Below are 10,929 nucleotides of genomic sequence, written 5' to 3'. Positions count from 1 at the left end.
CGGTGGTTACCCCTCCCATATTTTAGTGCTTTTTATGGTTTCATTCTTCTTATTCAAAAGTATTTAAAGGATCAAGTTGGTTGATGTTTGAACCAAAGATAGCCAAAAGAAAAAAATACTGTTCATAAAACCATGCGAGTTTTGGTGTACATAACCTCTCTAGTTCATCTTTTAATTCTTAAACATTTCGCACACTAGTTAGAGTTTCTTGTAAACTTACTTTAATTTGATTTACCTTATAATAAAAAAGGAAGAAAATTGAAAAAAAGAAAGAAAAAAGAATAGTAGATAATTAGGCAACATGCGTCCGCACACAACTTTCTCTTTTCTTAAATTAAATAAACATCTTCCTTTCTTAGCCTCTCCTTGAATTTAAGCCTATAAATACAGCAGATTGGCTATAAATTGCAGATCACAGCATATACTCACAATCACATAGTTTTTTAAAGCGATAGAAAGAAAAGAAAGAAACAAATGGCAAACTTTCCAGTTGTTGACATGGGGAAGCTTAACACTGAAGAGAGAAGTGCTGCCATGGAGATGATAAAAGATGCTTGTGAGAACTGGGGTTTCTTTGAGGTACTATTATCACATACGTCCCTCACCACTCACCAATCAAATCTTCTCATGCATGAGTTCTTGTGAAAAAGGCTTAACTAATTAACTTTGTTTTGCGTGTTTGTTTTTGAAGTTGGTGAACCATGGTATATCCATTGAGTTGATGGACACCGTGGAGAGGTTAACAAAAGAGCACTACAAGAAGACCATGGAGCACAGGTTCAAAGAAATGGTGGCCAACAAAGGTCTTGAGTCAGTTCAGTCAGAAATCAATGACTTGGACTGGGAAAGCACCTTTTTTCTGCGCCATCTCCCAGTCTCCAATGTTTCAGAGAACACAGATCTTGATGAAAACTACAGGTCACACTTAATTACATCTACTGTATATTTTTAAGTTTGAATCAACTTGTTTGCAAACCCAGTTTTGGGAAATCAACCTTCCTTCGTTATTTCAATCTAAATTTCAACACAGAACTAAGACCAAACTTGTTTCAATCAGACCCATATAACAATAAAATTAACCAAAGTTTTCTTTCTTTAGTTTTACATTTTGAAAGGATGTTATGACTCTCCAAACTGTAAGGCTATGTTCCATTTTTCCTCTCCCTACCTTCAACTCAGGTTTATCCGATAATAAACTAAGTTTCACCATATATAAGGTAGTTCCACAGCTTATGTTTGGTTTGAAACAAAAAAAGAAAAAGTAGCAAAGCAAAATATGGAATCCATTTTCAAATTTATGTTTGTAAACTTGTATTCAATCAATCCATGCAGTGATCTACCAAACTAGACACCCTTGTTGATTTATGTTTAATGTTTTATTGTTTCAGGAAGATAATGAAGCAGTTTGCAGTGGAATTGGAGAAACTTGCAGAGCATCTTCTTGACTTGCTGTGTGAGAATCTTGGACTGGAGAAAGGGTACCTGAAGAAGGTGTTCTATGGATCGAAGGGTCCAAATTTTGGGACGAAAGTTAGCAACTACCCTCCTTGTCCTACCCCTGATCTGATAAAGGGTCTAAGAGCTCACACCGATGCTGGTGGCATTATCCTACTGTTCCAAGATGACAAGGTCAGTGGACTGCAGCTCCTCAAGGATGAGCAGTGGATCGATGTCCCACCAATGCGTCACTCCATTGTCATCAACCTTGGTGACCAACTTGAGGTACATACACACTGCATACCCCACTACCGTATAATGTTTCTCACTTGTCACTTTTCTTCATACAACAAAACATAAACGTTCCAATCACAGATCACACCAACACCATATATACTCATACATAGCCTTGGCTTTCAGTGCATTATTCTTGGCTTTAATTCCTCTAAATAATTTATCTGACATTAACAGGTCATAACCAATGGGAAGTACAAGAGTGTGATGCACCGAGTCATTGCTCAAACGGATGGCACCAGAATGTCCCTGGCTTCCTTCTATAACCCCGGAGATGATGCTGTCATTTCTCCCGCACCAGCCTTGGTGAAGGAATCGGATGAGACAAGCCAAGTGTACCCGAAATTTGTGTTTAACGATTACATGAAGCTCTATGCTGGTCTCAAGTTTCAGGCTAAAGAGCCAAGGTTTGAAGCTATGAAGGCCGTGTCAAGCGTTGATGTGGGTGCCATAGCCACAGTTTGAGCCTCTTAAATATATATTATATAAGCATGGGAACGTATGTGTGTTTATGTTAATAATAAACAAAGGCTACTCAGCTCACCGTATAGTGTTTGATGCCCTTGATAATTGGTATGGAAGCTTGTGCAGTATAATCAAACCTTATATATATATATATATATATATAATATTTAGTTCAAAAATAAAGTATTAGGTTGATCTTAGTTGGTGTGTGTGTGATCTGTGATATGATGGTCAAGTTAATGCGATGTAGTGATACACTGTTTTAGAAAGTAACCTCCTCTTGCCCATTTTACAAGAATCTGTCTCTCATAATTCTTCTTTGCCTTATGATTCTGTGAACAGTACTATATATATTCTCTCTTTCTCTCTCTATCTTTTTATATGAACAGATAAATGTTATCGCCCCTTTCTTGTGATTTAGAAGAGAAAGATAAATATTTTGCATGCATTGAAATAAAGGCAACATAAACTCCGATTATACCCACTGGAAAAGTGGAGAGTGGAAACAGTTAAAGTTTGGAAGTGGCCAAAGGGAATTGACGACTCTTAGCACTATTAATCAACTATTCCCTTCTTTTTGTGGGAAGTGGGGACAGAAGAAATTGAGAAATAAATGGAAATACTAAAAGGTAAGATGATTTTCACTTGATGTAATTAATGTATACTTATTTGAACAATTGTGTTAGTTTGATGACGTTACAAACAATGGTTATTTGGATTTATTTTGGGCAGTTAAGTTGAATATGCACGTAAAATATGGACACATGTAGCAACAGTTGTCGAACCCACTTGTCAGATCTTGTTCCAATCTGGATTGAGTACCATGTCCCGTGGTTTTGGTTTTTCATAGTTGATGATGTGATGTAAAGGCAAAAGCGCAAAGCTTTAATCTATCGTTATTGAGTAACCACTCCCTTGTTAACTTCAATTACTCCAAACGTGCATTTCGGATGTCATTCGTCTTATTCATCGTCTATGTCAAACATTCAAGTCTTGTTTGTGTCTTGTTTTTGTACCTTAAAAAAAGGTTGAATTCCATGTTGGGCTATTAATTAATGTGGTTACTTTTCTTCACAGGGGAGAATACCAATCCTTCTGATTGGTAATTAATTAAGTTTCCATTTGAGGAACCGAAAGGCACAATAATGATAAGTTATAAGCATTGGATAGCGACCAAACAAGAATTTTAATCATGTTGGCAATCTAAAGTTGGTAAGAAAGCAGCTTCCTTGGATTTCAAACCCAACACTGAATGGCTGCCAGTAGCATCTGGAAATTCATTAAAGAATTCGGGGGAAAGTAGGTCACTGCAATTCATAAGAGAACTAGATGATTCTTCTTAATTTTATATTCTTCAACCTCATTTTTAAACTTCTTATGGGGAATTTCTACTACTCATAATGCTGTAGTGGGACCACAACCACCACTCCTCCAAATCTAGTTTAATTTCTTCAATATAAAAACAATCTTTCTATAATTCAATATGTTATTGTTTTCCTTTGTACTATAACAACATACATATCTAATAACTCAAACACAAAATTACTTTATCGCTGATAATCTGAAACGAGAGTTTGTGGTATGAGCTTGTATGATATAAGATTAATAGTTTAATGTGTTGGCCGAGAAAAGAAAATTGCGGTTGTGCAGTTAAGATAATGCATTCCCATTGAGAGCAGCAACTTTTGGCGTCAAAAAGACACGCTACCATGTAACTCATGACAGTACACAAATCTTTGATGAAAATGACAAGGCAAGATAAATAAAACATCAGTCGTAGGTGACTTGTTAAGGTAATTATGCTTCTCTATTTAATATAAGGATAACGATTTTATCCTTATGCCTTCCGCCATGCAAATAGTGTCCAAAGAAGAAACATACCCGCAACCACTGAAAATTAATTTGAAGCTTTATTTAGTTTTTTTGGTGAGTACGAGAAAAATGACAGTGGATAACACGATAACACGATAACAGATAGTACACATAGACATGAATGTATAAATACTTTATATCTTATTATTATTATTATAAAGGAAATGATTTACCAAATTTAGTATCTATTTAATGACTTTGTCACCAGTTCGCCAAAAAAAAATTCTGTTATAAAACCCTTAATTATGTGAAAAAATGTTTTGAAGAGTTAATGGTTCGTTAATTGTGGTAATTGTTCGTTAATTCAACATATTAGTTCAATATTGTTTTCATGGGATTTTGCTTTTTAGTTTTGAGATTAGACATGTGTATGTGTGATGCGCCAATTATATTGTTTTCTCAAACTTTTATAAAGTGATTTATTGATGATTAAAGATTTTACAAAATGAAAGTTTCTTCTTAGTTGTAAACATAAAAACACACGTCTTTATTGTAAAAGGTGGAACAAATACTTTTCAAAATAACTAGAAATTTATTTTTTCTTAATGATTCTATTATCTTACAAACTAATAATAAACGGAATATTATTTAGTTTTATCTATTTTTGACAAATTAAATTTTTATCTTAATAATACTACTTGATATCTAAATCTTGATCTGAGTATAATACGATCATTACTAATACAGTCGGTATACAAAGTTGATATCTAAATTATGATAGTTTTGTTACACAAAAGCTATTCTTTGTCGCTATAAAAAGGCTTAACAAGCTGTTGAAAACTAGTTCAATTGTTCATATATATTATTTAATGCATTTGAATTATTTATTTATTATTTCAATACAAATATGTCTTATTTCAATAGGAAGATTTTAAACTAACCACTGCTACACAAAATATGTTTGAGCCAGCAAATACTTACCACCAAGGAAATCAAGAGCAACATGATCATAAAGAATAACAAAAATACCTTCTTGATTATATTGATTATCAGTGTTAGGAAACTTTAGTTTTTCTTTTATATATATATATATGATCGTGTTTGGTTGGATGTATTTTTATTTAGATGGTTGGATAAATCTTTGTAGCCGTGATACTGTTAAATCTAGATATGAACATTATACTTTTAATATGTGTTACTCTTAATTATATATTATAATTTCATTACAATTGTATTGGTGCCTCTTTTTTTAATTTCATGAGAAATTATAATATATTGATGATTGATAAGATAGGAAAAAACCAATATGATCAAAATTGTACCAATGAGAACCTATAAACATATTTGTAGGTAATTATCTATGGATTTATTGATAAGTAATTATTTACGAATAAATTCGTAAATAACACACAAAATTCGTACATAAGATTAATTTACCTATGGATTATTTACGAAAAAAAATTCGTAGATAAAATGGTCACAAAAAAAAAATTACATTATTTTTAGTTGGGTGATGTTGTGATGTTTGTATTAATTTTTAATTGGAAAATGAATTTTAACAATAATTGTATTAATTTATAAGTGGATGAAATGTGATGACTACACACGTAAAAATACATTTTTTTTTAGTTTTTAGTTGGGTTTAGGTTTAATTTAAATTGAATTCAGTATAACAACAAGAATCAAAGAAAACGTAACTTTATAACATTTTACAATTTTGTATGATGATTTTTTGATACTATTATGCAGTGGCGGAACTTGGACTAAAATTGTAGGGGCGCCAAATTAGATTTGTTATATATAATTTTTCTTTAAAAAAAAAACTATTCATTTTTTTCTCTTCATTTCTTCTCCTTAAAACAAACACACATAATAGTAGAATTCAAAAAAATATTACTATCATTCGTTATTATATCATGATATCAATTCATGAATACCATTTTAGATAAGTCATTCGTATCTCATCAATTTGATTTTGTGGTATTGTTAAATTTGATGTCGTTTTTCCCATATCACATTCTAATGAATTTTTAAATTCATTATATGTAACTCTGAGAACTTTAGAGATTTGTTTTATATTGTCTTAAATTCTTGGTTCTTATTAAATTTCTCAAGTTTAGTTAACATAAATGCATTTCTTTTTCATCTTCATCACAAATCTTCCTCTTTGAAAAAAGGAATCAATTTTTTTACTTTTTATCATAATCTTTCTAATATAAATTTATCACCTCTCACCTATTTAGAAAAAATAAAATTTATATTCACAAATCACAATTATCACAATGCAAAACATAACAAAACTCATACTACTTTAATTAAATAAGCAATATTATATAAATTCAAAACTTAAAAAAAAATTACCATAAGTAGCGAAAAACACAAAATCCCTAAATTTCATAATTAAGGGTTATAATAATTTAGGAAAAATTATAATTAGGGTTCATACCAATTTCATAAAAGAATCCCTAAAATCATAATTAGGGTTTATATTAATTTGGGATAAACTTAATTTGGAAGAAACATCCTAAAAAGAATCATAAACTAACTAACATACATAAATCATAATAAGATATTAACCTTGATTTGTGAGAGATCATGCAAGAATGTATACAAGAATCTCAATCTATGTGTTTCCAACCTCTATTTTCCAATCTATCTCTTTGTATTTATCTCTCTTCAGACACTTTTATGATAATTTACATGGTGGAAAGATCTTATAGTAAAAAAAAAAAACCCTAATCTCTTTTATAAATTAATGTCTTTATTAAAATTTTTTATTTTATCTTTTATTATAATTTTCCATAATATAATCTTAATATAAATAATATATAATATAATTTTAAATATATATATATATATATATATATATATATATATATATATATATATATATATATATAAAATTCAAAGAAAAAAATTGGGGAGTCGTGGCTCCCTTTGTCATATCCTAGTTCCGCCATTGCTACTATGTTATGATTATACGTAAAATCTAATCCTTAAATACGATGTAAAATCGTGTGCATATTTTTTTATTTTATTAAATTTAATTAAAACACTATTTAGAAAATTAATATTAGTTAGTGAGATTAATAAAATTAAGATATTAATCATTTTTGTTTGTATTGATATTTGTTTGTTTTTCTTGTAGTTAAGGGTGCTTTCTTTATGATAGATTGATTTAGAGGAGGAAAAGGAAGAGATTAGATGAATTAGATGATGAAGTTGGTATTTTTTTTTTCTTTTAAGGGATTTGAAGCTAATTTTGAAATAGATTAGAAAGCGAAGTTTGTGACTGAATTGACTAATGTGACATTTAAAATAAATTAATAGATAAAAAATTTAGATTATAAAATTTTCTTCTATGTTAAAAATAAAATAAAATGATATATAAATGATTTAGAATTATTTATATAAATTTTTTTGAATGATTAAAATTATAAAAGAATTATTTATAAAAATATGCATAATACCTTCTTAGGAGAAGAGATTTAATCCATGACCTTTTCCTATATTCTCTTCATTTTAACCGGTAAACCAGCTTTTCACTCCTAATCCATCCACAACCTAAACCTAATAATTAAATGTTCCTTTCTTTTTCACTGATCTGCATCACGCAATGAACCGTGCATATCGAAGATTATAAGAACTGAGTTTTTCTAAACAAATGAAGATTATAAAAAATTAATAAAATTGAAAAATGGCTATAAAAATTATGGACATATATTAATAAAAAGAAGTTTAAAAAAGTTTGCATCACTCAAATGAAACAAAGCATAAGATGCTAAAAGCAACACCTAAGTTTTTGTTCCAATAATTGATTCCAGGTTTAAGAAGTAAGAGGCAATTGCAGGGAGAAGGTTTACGATTCTCCTCTTCGGGAAATACCCACTAGACACGTAATGAAAAAAAAAATGTATAAGCTGAAACTTGAAGATATATTTTCGTTATATATACATGTGCCTAAATTCATGCTACATAATAATCATCTTGCCATCTTAGAAATCTAAGTGTAAGTTTAAATTCCACATTAGATAAAAATAAGAAAGTAGAACATCATATAACAATAAAGACTCATAAATCCATTGCCTTAAAATTTTTGGTTGAGAGTGTTATTAATACTTTATGTGGTTAATTCATGTCTCATTGATGTTATATCTGCTCCATAAAACCTCCTCGGTAAACCTAACATTATATATACATGTGCCTAAATTCATGCTACATAACGATCATCATCATGCCATGCACTGCAACATATAGTTATCCTAAACACTTTGTTTCAACGAATCGGTTGATTACACTATGCTACTTCCTTTCCCTGATTGAAACAATCCATCACAGAGCACAGGCCTGCAGTGCAGAGGTATTCATGCATTTACTTTTCTACTTTTGCTTTTTCTTTTCGGAAACTGATTCAGCTCCACCACACCTTGCATTCTTCACCCACATCAAACCACGTCTCCAAAAGTAACAACTTCAACCTATGCCCGCATAAAACAAAACCTCATGGACCAAAATGCTCAACAAATTCACTGTTCTTCGGTGTGCAAATTTCATTCTTAAAAAGCTGATGATTCTGAGAAAGCAATTACCAAAAGTAAAATCTCGGTTGCTAAGAGTTTTTTTCAGCAAAATTTAAGAAAAGCAACTGGAAAACTACGTACTCCAAGTATTTCCTTTGAAAAAAAAGGTGTCAAGAATTTCCTTTTGAGCTCAGATACTTTGTCCAGCTACTTCTTTCAGATGCCAATTCGCAAACATGGACAGTATTCCAAAGCCACTCGTCATTCATATGAAATTGGATCCAGAATGTATAGTTTTACTTCTCCAAAGGAGATACTGTATTGAGTTTTCTTGCATGTTCGTTTCCACAATGATTATTTTTGTAGGTGAATCTGAGATCATCTGAAAACTTATAAAATAATAAATAGCAGCATCCATGTTTTTCTTCCAATCACCATACCCTAACATGCATTGAACCTGGGATTGTAGAAATTAGGTTAGTCCAGAAGAAAAGGTATGAGATCTATAATAGTTGCTTCTTTCATATACGTCACCCTCGTCACCCCCAACACCTGAAGTCTCCATATATCATCATTCATCACAGTGCCACTTCCCTGTTTTTTCTTCTCAACAGTTGTTTTCTTTTGCTTGTGTTTGGACCCTGTTATCTACTTTACTATCTGTTGCAGCCTTGATTTCTCCACTGCACTGTTGAAAGATTGTAGAATCAGTTTGAAGCAGCTTTATCAAAACTGCATGGCGTGTTTGTATTAGATTCAACTTTTCTATTTTTCTATTATTGATTTCAATTTCATAAGTATTAGTTGTTTCTACATTTTTCCATGTTATTTTGGAGCTAGAATGGTGGATATTCAAACTTGCATGATATATATATATATATATATATATATATATATATATATATATATATATATATATATATATATATATATATATATATATATATATATATATATATATTTCTCTATTAGTATTTTATTTTTATGTTACATGTTTATTAATTATAGCTTTGTTAGGATTTTAATTATGATTAAAAATATTTTTCACCTATTCATGTGACGTTAAATAAAAAACAATATCGAATTCAAAACTTTTATTTGATTATTCAATACTTTATTTTTCACTCATCCATTCATTACATGAACACTATTTGACTATTTTACTGTTTTACTGAAATTTAAATATAATGATATTTTTCACTAACTTTGGAAGCAAAAAGTTAGAGATGTCAATTTTACACTTAGTTGTTGGACTCTTTAATTTTGTGAGGGTTTGAGATGGTTAGAATAGTCTCACACTCGTCCAAATTTGCTTCAATCCTCATTGGGTTATTATAATTTGCTTTCCAATTCATTATGCACATTTCTCTATTATGTTCTCTCACCTTGACAAGGTTAAATGATTGGATGAAACCAAAAAAAAAACATTAAGCATAGAGAAATATTTGAAAAAGAAGAAAACATTCAAAAGAGAAAAAAAAAGCAAGAAAAGAAACTTAAAAGATAAGATAACGAAAAAACACAAAACTAGCTAATAAATCATCATTACACTTATTCTTGAGACCTCTTGTCTTTTTCTTTTTTTATTTTATTATTATTATTTACACTTTGTTCCTTGACCTTAAGCTCCTAAAATCTTTGCGTTGAGTTTTTTTTGCATGAACTCCTCACCAAAAACACAAATTTGTGTAGCCTAATTTTATTTTTACTGAAATTCCACAAATACTTTTTTCTAAAATATAAGTCTCTTTTATCGAGCTATAAATAAAGTAAAATATTCACTCGAATTGTGAATACTGAACACAAGAAATAACATCTAAATAACCGTAATACACTTAAGTTAAATGAGATAATAATAAAAAAAGTAATTATAAATACAGAGAGCGTGAGTTAAAACGAGTATCCCTCTTGTAGAAATGTTCACATAGAGAAACTCTACTGATCTAATAAAAAACAGTCTAATATTTAAGTTCTACTTTTAAATAGTTATTAATTTTTTAATAATAATTAACTTCCGAAATATGTAAATTATACTTTGAATATTACATGTTCCGTGTAAAAGAGTTCAGCATATCTCCGTTTTTAAATTTTGTAATTTGATACAAATTATTGTTTTCTATTAAAAAATTATGTTCACATTATTGGAATCTCATTTAGGTAACTTTATTTTTCTTAGTCTAATAAAGGTCAGGATGAACTTCAGTGATGAGTCTTAGCATCCCATTGGATCAATTTTGCAAGTCATATGTCCCCTTACCATAATCAATCTAAAGGAGGTTACAGGCCCCAAATCATCGTCAGAAAATAATCAAAACTAACTTCAACAACGGAAATATTTTCTTACTCTAAAACCTCAATTCACCTGCTAGAAGCCTAATTTCATGATCATAAACAAGCTTGA

General features: G+C 30.0%; 1 protein-coding gene across 1 annotated transcript; it reads left to right on the top strand.

Annotated features, from left to right (window-relative positions):
* Positions 1-341: 341 nt before the first annotated feature.
* Positions 342-2,508, top strand: LOC114187947 (1-aminocyclopropane-1-carboxylate oxidase). Its single transcript, XM_028076385.1, has 4 exons — positions 342-579; positions 692-918; positions 1,389-1,722; positions 1,909-2,508. The coding sequence occupies exons 1-4, from the start codon at positions 475-477 to the stop codon at positions 2,194-2,196; spliced, it is 954 nt and encodes a 317-aa protein (XP_027932186.1). The 5' UTR covers positions 342-474; the 3' UTR covers positions 2,197-2,508.
* Positions 2,509-10,929: the final 8,421 nt, after the last annotated feature.

This window comes from Vigna unguiculata, chromosome 6, assembly GCF_004118075.2.
Source record: "Vigna unguiculata cultivar IT97K-499-35 chromosome 6, ASM411807v1, whole genome shotgun sequence".
Classification (NCBI taxonomy): Eukaryota; Viridiplantae; Streptophyta; class Magnoliopsida; order Fabales; family Fabaceae; genus Vigna; species Vigna unguiculata.
Note: the sequence above shows the minus strand (reverse complement) of the source record. Positions and strands in the feature narration are given on the sequence as shown.

What these genes read in the sequence shown, in the direction of transcription:
- LOC114187947 (XM_028076385.1), top strand. Translation starts at nt 475, where the DNA reads ATGGCAAACTTTCCAGTTGTTGACATGGGGAAGCTTAACACTGAAGAG. An exon ending in AGAACTGGGGTTTCTTTGAG is followed by an intron (nt 580 to 691) that starts GTACTATTATCA and finishes TTGTTTTTGAAG; the next exon opens with TTGGTGAACCATGGTATATC. An exon ending in ACCTTGGTGACCAACTTGAG is followed by an intron (nt 1,723 to 1,908) that starts GTACATACACAC and finishes TGACATTAACAG; the next exon opens with GTCATAACCAATGGGAAGTA.